The 23,437-nt window shown below is 40.9% G+C and overlaps 1 protein-coding gene across 4 annotated transcripts in view; it reads left to right on the top strand.

The window, feature by feature from the left end:
- The window catches only part of Skic3 (SKI3 subunit of superkiller complex), a 108,914-nt gene that overhangs the window by 25,275 nt on the left and 60,202 nt on the right, over window positions 1-23,437 (top strand). For all 4 annotated transcript variants that reach the window (XM_052159608.1, XM_052159611.1, XM_052159609.1 and 1 more), the window contains 10 exons: window positions 4,577-4,717; window positions 5,386-5,487; window positions 6,959-7,098; window positions 17,796-17,882; window positions 18,342-18,445; window positions 19,168-19,294; window positions 19,911-20,090; window positions 20,771-20,895; window positions 21,755-22,008; window positions 23,248-23,350. In XM_052159608.1, coding sequence (XP_052015568.1) covers window positions 4,577-4,717; window positions 5,386-5,487; window positions 6,959-7,098; window positions 17,796-17,882; window positions 18,342-18,445; window positions 19,168-19,294; window positions 19,911-20,090; window positions 20,771-20,895; window positions 21,755-22,008; window positions 23,248-23,350 — 1,363 coding nt within the window. The remainder of the gene's footprint in view (window positions 1-4,576; window positions 4,718-5,385; window positions 5,488-6,958; window positions 7,099-17,795; window positions 17,883-18,341; window positions 18,446-19,167; window positions 19,295-19,910; window positions 20,091-20,770; window positions 20,896-21,754; window positions 22,009-23,247; window positions 23,351-23,437) is intronic.

Genomic DNA, 23,437 nt, shown 5'->3' with positions numbered 1-23,437 from the left:
CATAAGACTCAGTCTTTTTTTTTTTTTTTTTTTTTTTTTTTTACATTGCAAATGATTTCCCCTTTTCTGGGTCCCCACTCCCCGCAAGTCCCATAAGCCCTCTTCCATCCCCCCATTCTTCCATCCACCCCTTCCCACTTCCCTGTTCTGGAATTCCCCTATACTCTTGCACTGAGTCTTTCCAGAACCAGGGGCCACTCCTCCATTCTTTTTGGACATCATTTAATTTGTGGATTATGTCCTGGGTATTCAAAGTTTCTAGGTTAATATCCACTTATCAGTGAGTGCATACCATGATTGATCTTTTGAGACTGGGTTACCGCACTTAGTATGATGTTCTCCAGCTCTATCCATTTGTCTAAGAATTTCATGAATTCATTGTTTCTAATGGCTGAATAGTACTCCATTGTGTAAATATACCACATTTTTTTGTATCCATTCCTCCACCTGAAGGACACCTAGATTCTTTCCAGCTTCTGGCTACTACAAATAGGGCTGCTATGAACATAGTTGAGCATGTGTCCTTATTGCATGCTGAAGAATCCTCTGGATATATGCCCAGTAGTGGTATAACAGGGTCCTCAGGAAGTGTCATGCCCAGTTTTCTGAGGAACCGCCATACTGATTTCCAAAGTGGTTGCACCATCTTGCAATCCCACCAGCAGTGGAGGAGTGTTCCTCTTTCTCCACATCCTCGCCAACACCTGCTGTCTCCTGAGTTTTTGACCTTAGCCATTCTGACTGGTGTGAGGTGAAATCTCAGGGTTGTTTTGATTTGCATTTCCCTAATGATTAATGATGTTGAACATTTCTTAAGGTGTTTCTCAGCTCTCCGAAGTTCTTCATGTGAAAATTCTTTGTTTAGCTCCGTACCCCACTTTTTAATGGGGTTATTTGGTTCTCTGGGTTCTACTTTCTTGAGTTCTTTGTATATATTAGATATTAGCCCTCTGTCAGATTTAGGGTTGGTGAAGATCCTTTCCCAGTCTGTTGGTTGACGTTTTGTCCTTTTGACGGTGTCCTTTGCCTTATAGAAACTTTGTAGTTTTATGAGGTCCCATTTGTCAATTCTTGATCTTAGAGCGTTAGCTATTGGTGTTCTATTCAGGAACTTTTCCCCTATGCCCATGTCCTCCAGGGTCTTCCCCAGTTTCTTTTCGATTAGTTTCAGTGTGTCAGGTTTTACGTGGAGGTCCTTGATCCATTTGGAGTTGAGCTTGGTACAAGGAGATAAGAATGGATCGATGCACATTCTTCTGCATGCTGACCTCCAATTGAACCAGCACCATTTGTTGAAAAGACTATCTTTTTTCCACTGGATGCTTTCAGCTCCTTTGTCGAAGACCAAGTGACCATAGGTGTGTTGGTTCATTTCTGGGTCTTCAATCCTATTCCATTGATCCGCTTGCCTGATATGGTACCAATACCATGCAGTTTTTATCACTATTGCTCTGTAGTAGAGTTTAAAGTCTGAGATACTGAATCCCCCTGAAGTTCTTTTACTGTTGAGAATAGTTTTAGCTATCCTGGGTTTTTTGTTATTCCAGATGAATTTGAGAATTGCTCTTTCTAGCTCTATGAAGAACTGGGTTGGGATTTTTATGGCAATAGCATTGAATCTGTAGATTGCCTTTGGCAAGATGGCCATTTTAACTATATTAATCCTGCCAATCCATGAGCATGGACGGTTTTTCCATTTTCTGAGATCTTCTTCAATTTCCTTCTTCAGAGATCTGAAGTTCTTGTCATATAGGTCTTTCACTTGTTTGGTTAGAGTCACCCCAAGATACTTTATGCTGTTTGTAGCTATTGTGAAGGGAGTCATTTCCCTAATTTCTTTCTCAGTCTGCTTATCCTTTGAATATATAAAGGCTACTGATTTGCTTGCGTTGATTTTGTAGCCAGCCACTTTGCTGAAGTTGTTTATCAGCTGTAGGAGTTCTCTAGTAGAGTTTTTAGGGTCACTTAAATATACGATCATATCATCTGCAAATAGTGATAGTTTGACTTCTTCCTTTCCAATTTGTATCCCTTTGACTTCCTTCTGTTGTCTAATTGCTCTAGCTAGGACTTCAAGAACTATATTGAAAAGATATGGAGAGAGGAGGCAGCCTTGTCTAGTCCCTGATTTTAGTGGGATTGCTTCAAGTTTCTCTCCATTTAGTTTGATGTTGGCTACCGGTTTGCTGTATATTGCTTTTCCTATGTTTAGATATGGGCCTTGATTCCTGTCCTTTCTAAGACTTTTAGCATGAAGGGATGCTGAATTTTGTCAAATGCTTTTTCAGCATCTAACGAAATGATCATGTGGTTTTTTTTCTTTGAGTTTGTTTATGTAGTGGATAGCATTTGTGGATTTCCTTATATTGAATCATCCCTGCATCCCTGGGATGAAGCCTACTTGATCATGGTGGATGATGTTTTGATGTGTTCTTGGATTCGGAGGGCAAGAATTTTATTTAGTATTTTTGCATCGATATTCATAAGGGAAATTGGCCTGAAATTCTCTTTCTTAGTTGGATCTTTGTATGGTTTTTGTATCAGCGTAATAGTGGCTTCGAAGAAGGAGTTGGGTAGTGTTCCTTCTGTTTCTATTTGGTGGAAAAGTTTGAAGAGTATATTCTATAAGACTCAGTCTTAACAGAACAAAGTATTCCTGAAGCGCGTTTATGGGTAGGTATTGAGTAGAACTGAATGGGCGGTTTGTATCATGGAAACAGGATGGGTAGATGCTTGTGTGTGGTGAGACCAGAGAGTTTATGTTCTAGTGAGTTGTTCTAATAATCTGGGCTGACGCACTCCAGTTATTACAGGACAGTGCAGAGTTATGCATGGTTTCTCTTTTTGTCATACTGAGCCAAGCTACATACTCTGAAAATATAGAACTTCTAGAAACCTGGAAATCTGCTAAAAGTAGCACACCCTTCCCCCCAGAGGACTTTACTCCCCTCCCCGTTTGCCGCTTCACAGCAGCTAATCGCTGTGTCCTCTCCCCCAAGGTCATGTGCATCTAGTCCTTCTTCATCTCGCTTTGTGGGTTGAGCCTCAAGACTCATTTTCAGTGTGACTCATTTGTCAAGCTTCATGGAACAGTTTGAACAACTTTCCGAGTTGCCATTTGTCAAAAGGAATTTTTGTGTGTGTATTTGCTAAATGACTCTTTTGATTTTTTGTTTTGCCTTGTAACTGAAATACAAGAAGACAAGGAGGCTCTTGTTTCTTTAAATTCAAGCAGAAAACATCTTCATTAAGGCTTATGTGTTCTGGGCCCAGGGAGATGGCTCAGGGTAGAACTTGTTTAGCCACATCATTACAAAGGAGGATATTGGGGGCATGGCACTACTTGTGTCAGTTTTTGGAACTTATATTTGTAGAGGCATAGTGAAGTGACCTTGACAGAAGGGTAATCATGTTTGGAAACATAATAACTAATCAAAGTGATACTTCTTCCACTTTGGTTTTATATTTTATCATATGGTATTTTAAAAAATTTTTTAAAAATTTTATATTTAATTTTTTGCTATTGTGAATATGTTTATTCTTATGTTAACTTGAAGTTGTAAATCATTATATAACATTACTTAGAGATTATTGATATGCACATGATATGGATTATATTGAAATATAATGGTATTATGCTAATAATTTATTTTTACTATCTTTGATTGAGTCAGTTGATTCCATATATGGTTTGGGGATGTTATTTTATAATAGATGTTAAAACAGCAGGTTAAAATATTAATTATATTTATTTGTTCCCCATGTGTACTGTTTTGTGTGTCTTAGTTACTTCTTAAGAACTTCCCTGTGTGATTAAACAGTTTATTAAGGTGTTGAATGCTCCTCATTAAGTGTAAAAATAAATTACTTTTTATTTCTTTTTGGTATGAATTTCTAGAAATTGGAATGGAACTATACCAAAATATATGTTTTCTAACCTAAATTGTTTTACTAAAATAAAGATTGCCACAGCATTGTATAATTAATACAATTATTATATAGACAAAAATCATTTGATTAAAACATATGTGCAGTGTATTGCTCTGTATGTATACCTAAGGAGACTGTGACCAAGTCTGTACTCAGTGTTGTAAATCTAGTGCAGTGTCTTTTGATAGTAAGATGCAAAAGATGTCGACCAGAGTCCAGTACTGTGCCTCTGGCTATGAATTATTCCCTCAGGGAACCAGTAAGGTTCTCTGTTTCTTTTCTGTAAATCTGTAATGCTGCTGAATGTTGAGTAGGGGAGAGGCCTGGCAAGCCCTGGCTCTGGGACAGTCCACGTACCAGGAGCCATAAGCTTCTCTTCTGAATCCTCCTGATCCTGAATTCAGTTTCAGAGTATGTATGTAAAGTAGTTTTACTTCCAGTGTTTAAAAGTGTTAATGAGGCATTAATGTTTTCTGTTTTTGCTGCTTTATTTATGTTTTTAGTTCCTTAACTCAGGACTTGGTAAAGTATGTACGAAGTATGGCATTTATGTATATAGATATTGGTAGTAGTACGTATATACTCATTTGTACACACACGCATGTATGTGTACATGCATGTTCATGATGCTTTTTTTTCCTTTCAGGGAGCCTGACAGATGAGGGACACCAGTATTGTTGTAAGCTAGTGGAAATGAATTCAAAAAGTGGTCCAGGTCTTATTGGCTTAGGCATTACAGCTTTACAAGACAAGAAGTATGAAGATGCTATTAGCCATCTAACAGAAGGTAATGAATGTACAGTGTGTAGCATTTACTATGGCACGTGGGTAGTCAGTCTGTAGGGACTGTTAGCCTCATGTAAGGAGATAAACTCATAGGAAAATATATATGCATATTCTGGAACCGGTTTCTTAGATTTGAATTTCAATTTTTCAGTGGAAAAGTGTAGAAAAGTTCAACTTTATGTTTCGCAGTGATTTCTTTTGTACAATAGAGAAACTTTGAGGAAGCCTTAGAAGTAGAGAGGCTTAACTTTGTCATGGTAGGTAGGTGTGGTGTTTTGGGTAAACTTGCATTCAAGCTGGGATATACCTGACAGGGTGAGGAAAGTTGGTGAACTGTGTGAGAGAGAGACAGTGAGGTCAAGGAGTGTGTTTATGGACAGGCAGAGCGAAGGAGAAAACTTGCTCAGGGTAGGTCTGTAAGGCTGGGGTATGGGAATGCGCGGGAAGGGACAAGAAGTGGCGTTGTCCATAGCCTAGCCAGCTTTGTTAAAAAGCTTACACTGCGTGCTGAGGAAGCTCTAAGCACAGAAACATTAGTATACTGTGATTTGTGGTTTTAGACAGCTGGGGATAGGGAAGTAGATCAGTTAGGAAGCGCTTGTTGTGCCTGTGTGGACCTGAGTTTGATCCCTGGAACCCATGGTATCTGTGATTACCTCGTCCTTCTAGGCTTGAAGGAAAGCCCTCTCTGCATAGCTGGGTGGTGTCATCTAGCAGAAGCCCAAGTCAAAGTGCACAGACCTAAGGAAGCTATTCTTTCTTGCAATCAAGGTATTCCTGGTGGACTTTGTGCCTGTACAATGCCATTTGCCTTGTTGGAACTTGGAACTTGAGAAAGATACTATTGTTACAATGATGGACTTTTTTTTTTCATTTTAAATTTGTGGTTGATTTAAATTGCACTGAGAATGAGAAATCAATGCTACATCTGTCCGCATGTCTGCTAGTATGTTTATCTTTAAGGTTGGGCTTAGGAATTTCATGAATTCTTCATGTCATAGATATAGACGAGAGATAATTCTTTGTTCTTGACCCAGTTAGTTGGCAAACTTCTGCATTTGACAGTGGATTCTAATTCAGTTTCTCTTCTTTCCTACTGCCCTGAATTTGCTAGTTTCAGAAGACTAGTAGCCTTTGTTATTCTTAAGCATTTTCAATTTTATTGCATACCATGTGAAGATAGAGGTCTTAAATTCATGTGTTTAGTTTTAAATTCAGGTTTTTCTAGGAGAATTTGAGAGTTTATTTGTGTTTGAATTATTTATTTCTCTATATGTAATATAATTATATGTTTATGTTAGGAATTTTGCTCTGTATATGTGCAATATATTATGCTATTTTTTTAAAAAGAAAATTTTATAGAAGATTGACTTTATGTTATGTGTGTGGAAAAGACTGCATGTATGTCTATTCATCATTTCATGCATTGCTTGTGGAGGGCAGAAGAAGGGGCATAGGACCCCCTGAAACAGGAACTGTAGGTGATTGTCAGCTGCCCTGTGGGTGCTGGAGATCAGACCTAGGCCTTTTGGGAGAGCAGCCAGTGTTCTTAACTGCAGAGCTGTCATGTCATTCTTTAAAAAAAATTTTTCTTTTAGCCCACCTTCCTTCCTTCCTTCCTTCCTTTCTCCCTCCCTCCCTCCCCCCCCTCCCTCCCTCCCTCCCTCCCTCCCTCCCTCCCTCCCTTCCTTCCTTCCTTCCTTCCTTCCTTCCTTCCTTCCTTCCTTCCTTCCTCTGTCTTTCCCTCCTTCCCTCCTCCCTCCCTCCCTCCCTCCCTCCCTCCCTCCCTCTCTCCCTCCCTCCCTCCTTCCTTCCTTCCTTCCTTCCTTCCTTCCTCTGTCTTTCCCTCCCTCCCTCCCTCCCTCCCTCCTTCCCTTCCTCCCTCTCTCCCTTCCTTCCTCCCTCTCTCCCTCCCTCCCTGCCTCCCTCCCTCCCTCCCTCTCTATGTGTGTAGTATGCATGTCCATATGCTGTCCTCCCTTTCTTCCTTCCTCCCTCCCTCCCTCCCTCCCTCCCTCTCTATGTGTGTAGTATGCATGTCCATATGCCGTAGCGTAAGTGTAGAAGTCAGCGGATAACGTACAGACGTCTGTCTCTCTTACCACGCGGTCCTGGGCACTGCAGTCAGGCTGGGAGGCTGGCAAGACCATGGTCTGAAGCTGTCTCACTGGCTCCATGCCAGTCTTACAAAGCGAGCAACTGAGTCACTAGAGCTAGAGTCCTCTGTCCTTCATCTTGCCAGCTCTGAAGACCATGGATAACCTCGGTGCGTCAGGCGGCAGTCTTCACCGGAAGAATCTTTGTCTTCGTCTGAAAGCAGAAGCTTTGCTTAAACTCTCAGATGGTGCGTCTTCGGAGGAGGCAGTTCGTACGCTTGCTCAGGTACGTGGTCTGAGCCTTCGCTCTCAGCTTCAACTTTCAGGCGCTGGGTACCATCCTTCTCTCCCATTCACGTTTGCCACCATACATTTTGAGTTATAAACACAAATGTAGTGTCTATCTTTCACACTCTTGAAACTCCTTGCTATTTGTGTGCCTTGTGGTTAAATACTTCAGTACTTGTGAAGAATTTGTTTTAGTGCCTGTTCTTTCATCTTGTTTCTGTCTTTTTGAAATAGCACTACTTGGTTATTAACAATTTAGGACTAAAATTTTACAGATTATTGATCAATTGATGACTTAATAGCTTCATGTTAAAAAATGTAATGTTTGTCTCATCTACAGACATTGATGATAGTGAGATGATAGAGCACAGTTGGCCTGTGATAGTGAGAACACAGTGGGCCTGTGATAGTGAGAACACAGTGGGCCTGTGATAGTGAGAACACAGTGGGCCTGTGATAGTGAGAACACAGTGGGCCTGTGATAGTGAGAACACAGTGGGCCTGTGATAGTGAGAAACACAGTGGGCCTGTGATAGTGAGAACACAGTGGGCAGGTGATAGTGAGAACACAGTGGGCCTGTGATAGTGAGAACACAGTGGGCCTGTGATAGTGAGAACACAGTGGGCCTGTGATAGTGAGAACACAGTGGGCCTGTGATAGTGAGAACACAGTGGGCCTGTGATAGTGAGAAAACAGTGGGCCTGTGATAGTGAGAACACAGTGGGCCTGTGATAGTGAGAACACAGTGGGCAGGTGATAGTGAGAACACAGTGGGCCTGTGATAGTGAGGACACAGTGGGCCTGTGATAGTGAGAACACAGTGGGCAGGTGATAGTGAGAACACAGTGGGCAGGTGATAGTGAGAACACAGTGGGCCTGTGATAGTGAGAACACAGTGGGCCTGTGATAGTGAGAACACAGTGGGCCTGTGATAGTGAGAACACAGTGGGCAGGTGATAGTGAGAACACAGTGGGCCTGTGATAGTGAGAACACAGTGGGCCTGTGATAGTGAGAACACAGTGGGCCTGTGATAGTGAGAACACAGTGGGCCTGTGATAGTGAGAACACAGTGGGCAGGTGATAGTGAGAACACAGTGGGCCTGTGATAGTGAGAACACAGTTGGCCTGTGATAGTGAGAACACAGTGGGCCTGTGATAGTGAGAACACAGTGGGCCTGTGATAGTGAGAACACAGTGGGCAGGTGATAGTGAGAACACAGTGGGCCTGTGATAGTGAGAACACAGTGGGCCTGTGATAGTGAAGACACAGTGGGCCTGTGATAGTGAGAACACAGTGGGCAGGTGATAGTGAGAAACACAGTGGGCCTGTGATAGTGAGAACACAGTGGGCCTGTGATAGTGAGAACACAGTGGGCAGGTGATAGTGAGAACACAGTGGGCCTGTGATAGTGAGAACACAGTGGGCCTGTGATAGTGAGAACACAGTGGGCAGGTGATAGTGAGAACACAGTGGGCCTGTGATAGTGAGAACACAGTGGGCCTGTGATAGTGAGAACACAGTGGGCCTGTGATAGTGAGAACACAGTGGGCCTGTGATAGTGAGAACACAGTGGGCAGGTGATAGTGAGAACACAGTGGGCCTGTGATAGTGAGAACACAGTGGGCCTGTGATAGTGAGAACACAGTGGGCCTGTGATAGTGAGAACACAGTGGGCCTGTGATAGTGAGAACACAGTGGGCAGGTGATAGTGAGAACACAGTGGGCAGGTGATAGTGAGAACACAGTGGGCCTGTGATAGTGAGAACACAGTGGGCCTGTGATAGTGAGAACACAGTGGGCCTGTGATAGTGAGAACACAGTGGGCAGGTGATAGTGAGAACACAGTGGGCCTGTGATAGTGAGAACACAGTGGGCCTGTGATAGTGAGAACACAGTTGGCCTGTGATAGTGAGTGAGAACACAGTGGGCCTGTGATAGTGAGAACACAGTGGGCCTGTGATAGTGAGAACACAGTGGGCCTGTGATAGTGAGAACACAGTGGGCCTGTGATAGTGAGAACACAGTGGGCCTGTGATAGTGAGAACACAGTGGGCCTGTGATAGTGAGAACACAGTGGGCCTGTGATAGTGAGTGAGAACACAGTGGGCCTGTGATAGTGAGTGAGAACACAGTGGGCCTGTGATAGTGAGAACACAGTGGGCCTGTGATAGTGAGAACACAGTGGGCAAATCATGAATTTTATCAACACTGCTTCTTTTAGTGCTTTATTGGATATATTAGTTATTGTAAAGTTTTTTAAATCATTGCTTTGTGTATTTCAAAGGATTTTGCATTTAATGTCATTTCTTTTTTTAATTAATTTATTTTTTACACTCCATATTTTATTCCCTCCCACCCCTCCATCTTCCCTCTGAGTGTTCCATATCCGGTACCTCCTCGGTACCCCTTGTGTCCATGTGGATGTCCCCACCCCTCACGCCCTCCACCCCAACCTCTAAACTCCCTGGAGCCTCCAGTCTCTTGAGGGTTAGGTGCATCATCTCTGAATGAACACAAACCCAGCAGTCCTCTACTGTATGTGTGTTGGGGGCCTCATACCAGCTGGTGTGTGCTGCCTGTTTGGTGGTCCAGGGTTTGAGAGACCTTGGGGGACCTGATTAAATGAGACAGCAGGTACCCCTCAGGGTCGCCCTTCTCTTCAGCTTCTTTCAGCCTTCCCTAACTCAACAACAGGGGTCAGCTGCTTCTGACCATTGGTTGGGTGCAAATATCTGCATCTGACTCTTTCAGCTGCTTGTTGGGTCTTCCGGATTGTGGTCATGCTAGGTCCCTTTTTGTGAGTGCTCCATAGCCTCAGGAATAGTGTCAGGCCTTGGGACCTCCCCTTGAGCTGGATCCTACTTTGGGCCTGTTTCTGGACCTTCTTTTCCTCAGGCTCCTCTCCATTTCCATCTCTGTAATTTTTTTTTTCAGACAGGAACAGTTATGGGTAAGAGTTGTGACTGGAATGGTCCCTCTCCCTCTCACTTGATGGCCTATTTTCCTGCTGGAGATGGCTCTATAAGTTCCCTCTCTCTAGTGTCTAGAATTTCATCTAAGGTTACTCCACTTTGAGTCCTGAGAGTCTCTCATCTCTCAGGTCTCTGGTATATTCTGGAGGGCGCCCCCGGTCTCCTATCTCCCGAAGTTACCTGTTTCCATTCTTTCTGCTGGCTCTCAGGGCTTCAATCCTTTTCTCTCACCCAAAACCAGATCATGTTCCCCTCTCTCCCTACTCCCTCCCACCCCTTGCCCACCCCTGTCCACTTTTTCCTTTTCATCCCAGGTCTCTCCTTCCCTCCCTCTCCATTTGTGATTTCTTTGTTCTCCCTCCCAGCTGGGACTGAGACATCCTCACTTGGGCACTTCAGCTTGTTGACCTTTTTGAGTTCTGTGGACTGTATCTCGGGTACTCTGTACTTGTTAACATCCACTTACTAGTGAGAGCATACCATGCTTGTCCTTTTGGATCTGAGCTCCCACACTCAGGATATTTTCTAGTTCCATCCATTTGCCTACAAAACTCAGGATGTCCTCATTTTTAGTAGCTGAGTACTAGTCCATTGTGTAAATGAACCACATTTTCTGTATCCATTCTTCTGTTATTGGACATCTGGGTTGTTTCCAGCTTCTGTGTATCACAAATAAGGCTGCTATGAGCATAGTGGAACATGTGCCCCTGTGGCATGGTGCGGCATCTTTTGGGTATATTCCCAAGAGTGGTATAGCTGGGTCTTCAGGTAGATTTACTTCCAATTTTCTGAGGAACCTCCAGATTGATTTCCAGAGTGGTTGTACCAGTTTGTAATCCCACCAGCAATGGAGGAGTGTTCCTCTTTCTCTACATCCTTCCCAACATGTGCTATAACCCGTGGTTTTGATCTTAGCCATTCTGATTGGTGTAAGATAGGATCTCAGAGTCGTTTTGATTTGTATTTCTCTGATCACTAAGGACTTTGAACATTTCTTTAGGTGCTTCTCAGCCATTCGAGATTCCTCTGTTGTGAAATTCCAGTTTAAGTCTATATCCCATTTTTTGAATGGGTTGTTTGGTTTTTTGGTGATTAGCTTCTTGAATTCTTTATAAATTTTGGATATTAGCCCTCTATTGGATGTGAGGTTAGGGAAGATTTTTTTCCCAACCTGTAGTTTGCTGATTTGACTTATTGACTATGTCCTTTGCCTTATAGAAGCTTTCTAGTTTCATGAGGTTCCATTTATCAATTTTTGGTCTTAGTGCATGAGCCATTGGAGTTCTGTTTAGGAAATTTCCCCCTGTGCCAATGAGTTCAAGGTGCTTTCCCATTTTCTCTTCTATTAGATTCGATGTAATTGGTTTTATATTGAGGTCTTTGATCCACTTGGACTTGAGCTTTGTGCAATGTGACAAATATGGGTCTATTTTTATTTTTCTACAATCAGATCATTGAAACAGAATCTAAACAGAGATACAGTAAAACTAAGAGAGGTTATGAACCAAATAGATTTAACAGATATCTACAGAACATTTCACCCTAAAACAAAAAAGAATATACCTTCTTCTCAGCACCTCATGATACCTTCTCCAAAATTAACCATATAATCAGTCACAAAACAGGCCTCAACAGATACAAGAAGAGTAAAATAATCTTCTTGTAATTGAAATAATTGAAATTCTGATGTATCCTATCAGATCACCATGGCCTAAGGCTGGTCTTCAAGACAGCAAAAACTACAGAAAACCCACATATACATGGAAACTGAACAATGCTTTACTCAGTGATAACTTGGTCAGGGAAGAAATAAAGAAAGAAATTAAAGACTTCTTGGAATTTAAAGAAAATGATGACACATCATACTCAAACTTATGGGACACAATGAAAGCAGTGCTAGGAGGAAAATTCATAGCACTTAGTGCCCAGATAAAGAAGCTGGAGATACCTTACACTAATCACCTAACAGCACACCTGAGAGCTCTAGAACAAAAAGAAGCAAACTCACCCAAGAGTAGCAGAAGGCAGGAAATAATCAAACTTAGGGCTGAAATCAGCCAAAAAGCAAACAGTACAAAGAATCAACAAAACAAGAAGCTGGTTCTTTGAGAGAATCAACAAGATAGTAAACCCCTGGCCAAACTAACTAAAGGGCAGAGAAGCAGTATCCAAATTAACAAAATCAGAAATGAAAGGGGAGACATAACAACAGAAATAGAGGAAATTAAAAAAAAAAATCAAATCCTACTATCAAAGCTTATACTCAACAAAACTGGAAAATCTAGATGAAATGGATGGTTTTCTAGACAGTTATCACATACCAAACTATATCAATACTAAACTTCAATATAGTTTAAATCAAGCAGGTAAACTATCTACACAGGCCCATATTGCACAAGGAAATAGAAGTCATTAAAAACCTCCCAACCAAAAAAGCCCAGGGTCAGATGGATTTAGTGCAGAATCCTACCAGACCTTCAAAGAAGACCTGATACCAATTTTTCTAAAACTATTCCATAAAATAGAAAGAGAAGGAATACTACCTAACTGAAGTATTCTGAAGCCAGTTACTCTGATACCTAAAGCACACAAGGACCCAACCAAAAAAGAAAACTTTAGATTAATCTCGCTTATAGAATATCAATGCAAAAATATTCAGTAAAATTCTTGCAAACCAAATCCAAGAACACATCAAAACCATCATTCACCACGATCAAGTAGGCTTCATCCCAGGGATGCAGGGATGTTTCAATATATGGAAATCCATCAGTATAATCCACTATATAAACAAACTCAATAAAAATCACACGATAATCTATGTTGTATTTCTTTAAAGTGACATCAGCCATTGGCCTCCTTCAAGAACTCCTTAAGTAGCGGGATGTGACTAGTTCAAGCCTGGTACCTCAACACACAGGCCCAGGCAGAAGGGTGGTCATGAGTTCAAGGCCAACCTGTGATACATTATGAACTCCAGGCCAGCCTGGGCTACACTGAGACCCTGTCTTAGAAAACCTAGCATGAAGGCGGCGGCAGCAGCAGCTGGTCCAGCAGAAGGGCTATCAGCAGTGGAACCAATGTGACAGGGTCCAGGCAGGCCTTGCACCCGCTACCACTGACTTTCACTGGCCAGCCGGGCTGCTAGCGGTGGCAGATTTACAGTGCCTTTCACCCCACAGAAGCCACATCAGAACTCTGCCTCCCACCCGTCAGTTATGAGAGTCTCTCCACCATCTTGGATCTCGGGCGCCAGAGAAATCAGACAGACTGAGGTACACAAATATAACCCAAGGCCAACATCACGGGGGTCTAAGCCTGACAGGCGTTGGCCTGCACCCAGGCCCTGGGCTGTTCAGGGACCATCTGTGTGCCAACCCAGCCAGGTGGTTGTTAGCCTACCAGACTCTCCCGGCACTTTCAGGGAGCACGCCACCTGACAGAACCAATTAACAGTCATAGCTCGAGGGGGGAACTTTGCACGGGCCTTAGCCTGCCAGGCTTTTGCCTAAACTCAGGGCCTCAGCAGCTAGGCTAGCCTTGTGTGCACCAACCTGGTTGGGAGATAGGCTGCCCAGCAGAGTGACCAGCACTCAGAAAAGGACCATCAGCACTCACTGAAGGAGCAAACGGGCACTGCCTGGTTCACACAGACAATCTGGGCCAAGGCACTCTAGGACTCCAAGGGCACCCAAGAGGAGGACAGCACATCAGCAATCTGTAACAGGGGAAACCCAGCCATCCAGTGTTGCAGAAATAGCCCTAGAGCCTCACAGGAAGCACAAATACCAGCCAGAGAAAAGACCAACTAATGCCAGAAATAACAAGATGGCAAAGGGCAAACGCAGGAATGCTACTAACAGAAATCTAGGCAATATAGCAGCATCTGAACCAAGCTCTCCAACATCAGCAAGTCCTGGTTACACAAACACACCAGAAAAACAAGATTTGGATTTAAAATCACTGTTCATGATGCTGCTAGAAGAACACAAAAAGGACATAAATGAATCTCTTAAAGAAATACAGGGGAGCATGAATAAGCTAGAAACCCGTAAAATGGAAACACAAAAATCACTTAAAGAAATTCAGGAGAATAGGCTCAAGAAATAGAAGCCAATAAAGAAGAAACACACACACACACACACACACACACACAAACAAAAAAACAAAACTTAAAGAAATGCAGGAGAACGTGAGTCAAACAGCAGAAGTCATGAAAGAGGAAACACAAAAATCTCTTAAAGAATTACAGGAAAACACAAACAAGCAAGTGAAGGAGCTAAGCAAAACCATCCAGGATCTAAAATCAGAAGTAGAAACAACTAAGAAATCACAAAGGGAGACAACTTTGGAGATAGAAAACCTTGAGAAGAAATCAGGGGCCATAGATGGAAATATCAACAACAGAATACAAGAAGAGATGGAAGAAAGAATCTCAGATGCCGAAGATACCATAGAAACCATTGACTCAACAGTCAAAGAAAATGTAAAATGCAAAAAGCTTGTATCCCAGAACATCCAGGAAATCCAGGACACAATGATAAGACCAAACCTAAGGATTATAGGTATAGATGAGAGTGAAGATTTACAGCTGAAAGGGCCAGCAAATATCTTCATCAAAATTATGGAAGCAAACTTTACCAACTTAAAGAGAGAGATGCCCATGAATATACAAGAAGCTTACAGAACTCCAAACAGACTGGACCTGAGCAGAAATATCTCTCGTCACATAATAATCAAAACCCCAAATGTACTAAACAAAGAAAGAATATTAAAGGCAGTAAGAGAAAAAGGCTAAGTAACATATAAAGGAGGACCTATCAGAATCACACCAGACTTCTCACTAGAGACCATGAAAGCTAGAAGATCCTGGGCAGATCTCATGCAGACTCTAAGAGAACACAAATGTCAGCCAAGACTACTATACCCAGCAAAACTCTCAATCACAATAGATGGAGAAACTAAGATATTCCATGACAAAACCAAATTTATACAATATCTTTCTACAAACCCAGCTCTACAAAGAATAATAGGAGAAAAACTCCAATACAAGGAGGGAAACGACACCCTGGAAAAAGCAAGATAGTTACCTTCTTTCATCAAACCCAAAAGAAGATAACCACTCAAATATAAAAATAACATCGAAAATGACAGGAAGTAATAATCACTATTCCTTAATATCTCTTAACGTCAATGGACTCAACTCCCCAATAAAAAGACATAGACTAACAGACTAGATAAGGAAACAGGACCCTACATTTTGCTGCATACAGGAAACACACCTCAATGTCAAAGACAAAAACTACAGTAAAATGCTGGAAGACAATTTTACAAGCCAAAGGTCTCAGGAAACGAGCCAGAGTAGCCATTCTAATATCAGATAAAATTGACTTTCAACCTAAAGTTATCAAAAGAGATACAGAAGGACACTTCTTGCTGGTCAAAGGAAAAATCTACCAAGAAGAACTTTCAATTTTGAACATCTATGTGCCAAATGCAAGGGCACCCTCATTTGTAAAAGAAACTTTATTAAAGCTCAAAGCACACATTGCAGTTAACACAATAATTGTGGGTGACTTCAACACTCCACTCTCCTCAATGGACTAATCAAGAAAACAGAAACTAAACAGGGACACAATAAAACTAATTGAAGCTTTGGACCAATTGTACTTGACTGATATTTATAGAACATTTCACCCTAAAACAAAAGAATATACCTTTTTCTAAGCACCTCATGGTACCTTCTCCAAAATCGACCATATAATTGGTCACAAGACAGACCTTAACAAATATAAAAAGATCTAACTAATGCCATGCCTCCAAAAGATCCTGCACTCCTGGGCATATACCCAGAGGATTCCCCAGCATGTAATAAGGATATATGCTTCACTATGTTCATAGCAGCCCTATTTATAATTGCCAGATTCTGTAAAGAACCCAGGTATCACTCAACAGAAGAACGGATGCAAAAAATGTGGTATATATGCACAATGGAGTAGTGTTCAGCCATTAGAAACAATGAATTCATGAAATTCTTAGGCAAATGGATGGAGCTGGAGAACATCATACTAAGTGAGGTAACCCAGTCTCAAAAGATCAATCATGGTATGCACTCACTAATAAGTGGATATTAGCCTCGAAAACTGGAGTACCCAAAACATAATCCACACATCAAATGAGGTACAAGAAGAATGGAGGAGTGGCCCCTGGTTCTGGAAAGACTCAGTGTAGCAGTATAAGGCAAAACCAGAACAGGGAAGTGGGAAAGGGGTGGGTGGGAGGACAGGGGGAGGGAAGGGGGCTTATGTGACTTTCGGAGAGTGGGGGACCAGAAAAGGGGAAATCATTTGAAATGTAAATAAAAAATATATTGAATAAAAAAACAAACAAAAGAAAACCTAGCATCTTATACTGTCCTTGTCTTTCCTTAGTATGAATCTTGTGTAGATGCTTTATAGATATCTTTCCAGTACCTTTCCCACCCTTTCAAAAAACAAATGGAAAGTTCCTTTAAAAATTGTAAGAGTTCATATCTGAAACAGAAAACTTGTTTAGCACAAAACATAATGTCGTGCTAGAAAACAAAGAATCTATAAAAGAACCACACTAAGGAGACATAGGATTGAAGCTGGTCACAGAGGGCAACAGTGTATGTACTGAGGGGAACCATATTTAAATATGTTTAAGTTCCAGTGTGTGTAATGCTACCGCAAAGAAAAAAATCAGAACAGCTTTCTGAAAACATCACTGGCTGATGCTAAGGAAAACACTGTAGAGTTTGAAAGCATTAGTCATGCCTCTCTTTGAATTACTCCTCATATAGCTAAACAGAGAGGGGAACTTTTTCTTGGTTTAAGTATTCTGCATGATAAGGAAAAGTGCTATGATAGACTAGAAATCTCCATTGTATAATCTTTAGGGAATAAAGAAATGAAGGTGTTGCGGATCAGTGGCTTCCATAGATAAAAAAAGATAGTCTGACCACAACCATGACAATTATCCTAGCACATTGTCATCAGAACTTCAGATCTGTATCAGGTCGGGGGTCCAGCCCTATGTGTTGATAATGTCAAGTAAGAATGTAAGAAGTAAGAATGTCAAGTAGCACGAGGATATACCTCATACAAAACAACAGTGTGACACTATGGGAAACCGTCTGCATCGTCACAGGTAAATAGTGAGGAAGAGAGCAGAAGAGCAGAAGGGAACTCTGTTCTTTGCAAGTTACTTAAAAGAATGGTCATCTAATTGAGATGTATTTACCTTAGTTGAATTTTGACTCAAGTTAAGTCTCTCAAATTCTTCTTGATGCAACTGGGAAATCTGATGCTCAGAGAGCTGTACGGGTGGCTTCATATTTGAGCATGGTAGTAAGGCTGCCATTTACACATGACAGTGTCTTAAATGTGTGCTGAAATATCACAGACCAGAAGTTATAATACCTGACATTTGTTTTAAATTCATCTGAGGGCTATGGCATAACGTGGGTATATTAGATTCATGGGAAAAGAAAGCGTCTGAGTTTATAATTGTGTGGCTGGATAGCAGGTAATGCCAGGCTGCTGTACTTAACTCTCGTGGGTATTTAAAGTTTCCCCAATGGAATGGCAAAGACTGAGACTCTGCAGAGTGATGGGACTATCCTTTGACTAAATCCTGGCAGACCTTGCTCTTCTGTGGTTCCTTAAGTAGAGCAAACAGATATCCATTGTTTTCCATCTAGGTTTCTGATGCAGATAATACCCCAGGACTGCTGGTTCTCCAAGGCCTGGCCTGTCTCAACATAGGCGCTGTAGACAAGGCTACAAAGGTTTGTGCTTTTCATTCAAGTAGATAACTATTTGAAGTCAAAAAGAGTGTTTGTGGTTTTAGTTCAGTGTTACAGTATTTGTCTACAAAGTGTAAGGCACTAAATTTGGTCCCAAGAACAAAAAATAGAGTATGTTAAATGTAAAATAAAAAAAAAAATAACTAAACAAAACACCCAATTAAGAAATAAAACTCAAAAGCCATCTAAAAATATTTTGTTGTAATTTTATGTGTTTGGGTATTTTTCCTGCAAGTATGTCCTTGTACCATGTGTGTGGCCTGGGTCCCTCAGAGGTTAGGAAGGAGCATGGGATACCTGATGGTTATAGGCCACCATGTGGGTATAGGAATTGAACCTGGGATTCTTGGAAGCACAACCAGTACTCTTCACCCATGAGCCATGTCTCTAGCCCCCATTTGTTTTTAATGGCTATGGAACTGACAAGTGTCTCCTCCTCAGATCATGGAAGACCTTGTAACCTCGTACCCTGATCTAGCTGAGGCTCACGCTCTTGAGGCTCGGGTGCATTTCATTAAGAAGGACTATGTGCAGGCAGAAATGAGGTAAGACTCTGCTCCAGTGATAGCCTGCTTACTCTCAAAAACTTGAAATGGGCATGAAATGGGCATGATGAAGGTGTCTTTTTAGGTTTCTGTGGCACATGTGTGTGAGCTTGTGTGTGTTTAATTTCACTTGTAGCATAGGAGCTATAAATTTTTCTGTAATGGACCTCTAATGTAGCTCATCATAATGTCCAGTTAGCCATTTTAGTATCTGGCCCTGTGCTTCTTAAAAGCTTTTTCAATAACATAATTTTTGCTTATTATAGTCTAAATTCTAGAGTTGTAACATATTTTAGATTTGGGAACTTTTTTGTTTATTTATTTTATGCATATGGGTATATTTCCTGTATATATGTGTATGATATGTGTGCCAGGTAGTGCAGAGTTCAGATTATGGTGTCAGATCCACTGAACCTGTAGTTACAGTTTTGGGCCTCCATGTTAGTACTGGGAACCCAGGTCCCCTGGAAAAAGAGCAGGTACTCTTAACCTTGAGTTGTCTCTTTAGCTCCCACATTTGGGATTCATGAATCACTTAACTTGGTTGTTTTATTTTGGAGTCTCTTATGTTTTATGCACACATGCACACACATGTACACATACAATTTGGAATCTTTTATGCGCGTGCGCGCACACACACACACATACACACACACACACACACACACACACACACACACGTTTGCACATTTAATACTTTTCACTTCCCTTCGGTAACTTAGTTTCCAAAGAGCCCTTGAGAAAGATGCTGAAGCTGCTGAATATCATTACCAGCTTGGATTGACATACTGGTTCATGGGTGAAGAAACAAAAAGAGACAGAACGAAGGCTCTCACCCACTTTCTGAAGGTAAATCAGCACTACTGCTTAATGTTTTGGTTAGAGTGGAGATTTGTGAAACAATCAAATGGTGTCAGATTAGTTATTTAATATGACTAGTTACTGAAGTTTTTTTTTTTTTTTTTCATTTCATGGCTCATAGAAGAGGTTTTGTGAGAGTATTATGTGGGTTTTTCTAGGTAAAAATTCAAGTCCTGAAAGTATAAAAGTGTCTGTTTCAGAAATCTGTTATAGAAGTCTAACCATGGTGACTGTGGAAGAAACTCTGTTTTAGCGGATGACTCTGTAGTTTGTGGTCCATGAGTCTAGATTTTTAGCTTCCTGTTTTTATAGACATTTAGCATCTATGTCTTAAATTCTGATCTTCTCAGGAGGGTATAGTAATTTGATAATGGCTTTAATTTTACGTTTGTTTTACCAAAGAACTGTTAGTTTGTGTCTATTTTCTGTAGGCACTGTGGGTCAGCTTTCACTTGTGTTTTAAATGTCACAGTAAAGGATTGTTTGGCATAATTCTATACTTTTAATAAAATACTTTCTTTAATTAGTATGCTATATCAGTGCATATATACTATATGCATTGAGATGAACTTTGAACACCGCATTGTTGATGTTTATTTCCAAGGCTGCGAAACTGGATGCACACATGGGTAAAGTTTTCTGCTACCTAGGCCATTATTACCGAGATGTGGCTGGAGATAAACAGAGAGCCCGAGGGTGTTACAGGAAAGCATTTGAATTAGATGACAGCGATGCTGCCTCTGGAGCTGCTGCGGTGGATCTCAGCGTGGAGCTTGAAGACACGGTTTGTCTCAGACCACTTCAAAGTCTCTTACTTTTTACCACAGGATATAAATGGAAATGGTTTTTATAATATATTTACTTGAAAGTTGTCATTAGTTATCATTTTCTTTTTCTTCGTAGGTAAAATAGAAATATCTTTGCCCTTGTTTATAAAATACATTTTCCTTTCATTGGTAGATACTGAATTACTTGTCAGTTTTTCCTGTATGCTTTTACATGACTCTGCACATGGATGTGTGGCATTCATGAGTGTGTGGGCCTGAGGTCATTGTCAGGCGTCTTTCCTTGATCGATTTCCTCTTTTACTTTTTGAGAGTAGACTGTTGTCTGAACCTGAAGCTCACCGGTTCAGCCCGGCTAACCTCCAGTGAGCTTCAGGGCTCTGTCTGGTCCCCATCCCCTTTCCACAGTGCTCCAGTTACAGGAGCACTCTCCACCCCCAGCTTTCACATGAGACCTACAGATCTGGCCTCAGGTCCTTCTGTTCTAGCTAACTTTCTGATTTCTCATTTATTATTAAAATTAGTTTACATGTTTCATTGTAAATTAAAAAACTAGAACTGGGAACTGAGAATGTATCTGTACCTTGTGTGTAATTGAACTGAGACTGTGTCTGTACCTTGTGTGTAATTGCTCTGTGTCTTATGTCTGGCATCCCTGACATTGATACTTTCTCACTAGGACACTGCCTTAGCCATCCTGACAGCAGTAACTCAGAAGGCCAGTGCTGGGGCAGCCAAGTGGGCGTGGCTGAGGAGAGGCCTGTACTATTTGAAAGCTGGTCAACATTCTCAAGCAGTGGCTGAGTAAAGTATCTTATTATACTTATATTTAAACAGTGTAGTGCTTGCTTAAATTTCTTTGCTAACCACATGACCTTTTATAAGTGCTTTCTTACCAATATGCATTTTGAGGGAAAGGTAACAAAATTTACTATGATTAATTGGGTGCTTATTGTCTGCAGGGCAGTAGAATTGAACGTGGCCAAGGCCTGCACTTGGTTGAGGAGTTAGCCAGTTAAGTCTTTGTTGGCATCATCGTGCAGTATGTCCCTCAGAAGACATTTCAGCAATGAAAGCTGAGATCTCTGCTGTTACACTGATACTTGTTGGCTTAGGCGAGGGAGACCTTGAAGGGTGTTGTGGAGAGACTCATATGTGATTGATTTTAGTCATTTGGTTTGAATTGTATTGCAGGGTAAAAATATTGAATGAAGAGAAATCATTTCTGATGTATGTTAATTTCTAGAGTGTAAATAATCTGATTTTTTTTATAAGAATGCAAATTGATTAGAAGTATACGCATCCCTCTTAGTCCTGTGTATTTCAGGTATTTAGTAGGAAGACTAACAGGCAAATGAAATGTCCACTTATCCTGGTACGTTAGAAAATGAGTTCTGTCAGATAATAATGAAAAAGACACCATGGTCAGCATTTTCCCAAAAGAGTATTTTGTTCTTATTTGTTAAAAATTACTTCACAAAGTCTTCTTATTATTAAAAACATTCAAATTGTAAAAGAAAGAGGGAAGACTGTTTTGAGTACCACATTTGCACATCAGAGGATGTGTGGCTGATTTAATAGATTTGCTTATTTTATATATTCCTTTAGTTGTGCATGTAGTTCTGTCACGTATAATTCTTTCACTGTTTCTTAACTGTTGAAGTTTACAGGCAGCACTGAGGGCAGACCCAAAGGACAGCAACTGCTGGGAGTCATTGGGAGAAGCGTACTTAAGCAGAGGTGGCTACACAACAGCCTTGAAGTCTTTCACGAGAGCCAGCGAGCTCAACCCAGACTCCACATACAGTGTGTTTAAGGTGGCAGCGATACAGCAGATCCTGGGAAGGTACTCGGAGGCCATTGCGCAGTATCAGCTGATCCTTAAAAAGAAAGAAGATTATGTACCTGCTTTAAAAGGTAATTTCTTTTTAAAACTTCGATTTTTAAAAAAAATTTTAGTAATTTTTTTATACTGAACTATAAAACCTCCAAGTAAATTTTCTACCTACCTGTATTAAATAACTTGAAAATAATAGCAAGTATGTGAAAGTCAGTAGCAAGTATCTGAAAAAATTGCTTATTAAGAATTTTTTGATTTGTTTTCATTATAAAAAGATCAAGTGTTGTTTTCTCAACAGCTCATAAATGGTAATATGGTAGAGATTTAAATTTTAGACAAATAGAACAAAACTATTGAACCCCAAATATATCTTCCAAACAAATTTCTCTGGTATTATGTATCTTAGCTAGGGTTTCTATTGCTGTGAAGAGCAATCTCTTATAAAGGAAAACATTTAATTGGGAGAGGCTTACAATTCAGAGCTTAATTCATTGTCTTCGTGGTAGCAGGTAGGCCACGGTGCTGGACTTATAGCTGAGAGCTCTTTATCTGGGTCTGAGGCAGTAGGGAGAGAGAGTAACACCGGTCCTAACCTGAACATCTGAACCCTCAGAGCCAACTCCCAGTGACCACTCCCCCGCAAGGCCTCACCTCCTAATAGCGCCACTCCCTATGAGCCTTTGGGGGCCAGTTTTATTCAAACCAGCACACTATGTTCTGGTATTTCTGTACTCCCAGAATATCTTAACCCATTTTGAAAAATCATATTATAAGTTGCAGTAAGCGTTTAAGGCTGTGAAAGTGTATGTTGCCTGTTCATAAACTGAAGCTGTTACTTGCGCACCTCTTCTTCGGCTCCTGTGTTGGCGTGCAGCAGGGTCAGTCGTCTTTTCTTCTCTCACCTCTCTCCCTTTTGCCATTTATAAAACTTTCCTGAAGATAAAGAAAGAGCTTACATTTATGAAATATTTCTTGGCACTTGAGGAATTTACAGTTTCATTTACATTTTACTGTATAGTTTGCTACACAGATTCTAATATAAAAGGTCAAATGCTGTTTTTAAGCTGGCATTTGTAGTGACGGCAACTATGTACAGATAACTTCCTCAGAGTTTTAGTGCTTTTTTTTATTACAAGAGAAGCTTGACATTTGAGATCTTTTCTAATGTATCAAGATTGTATTTAGAGATAATTTTATAAAATAACACTGTCTTGTTTTCTGGGAAATATTCTTAAAAGAACAACAGGTTTATTACAAGTTTATTCTAAGTGTTCCGTTTGTATATTTTAATGGTATGCAACTTCCCCTGACCGCAGGTTTGGGCGAGTGCCACCTGATGCTGGGGAAGGCCGCCTTAGTGGACTTTCTGGACGGAAAAGCAGTGGACTATGTGGGAAAAGCGCTGGGATATTTCACCCGGTTAGTACCATCTTTGTTTGGCACTCTTACTTGCTTGGTAGTATAATAATGCTAAACTTAGAATATAATTTTATGTTTATGCTGTTA

This window comes from Apodemus sylvaticus, chromosome 16, assembly GCF_947179515.1.
Source record: "Apodemus sylvaticus chromosome 16, mApoSyl1.1, whole genome shotgun sequence".
Taxonomy (NCBI): domain Eukaryota; kingdom Metazoa; phylum Chordata; class Mammalia; order Rodentia; family Muridae; genus Apodemus; species Apodemus sylvaticus.
This window is presented reverse-complemented; position numbering and strand designations above follow the sequence as displayed.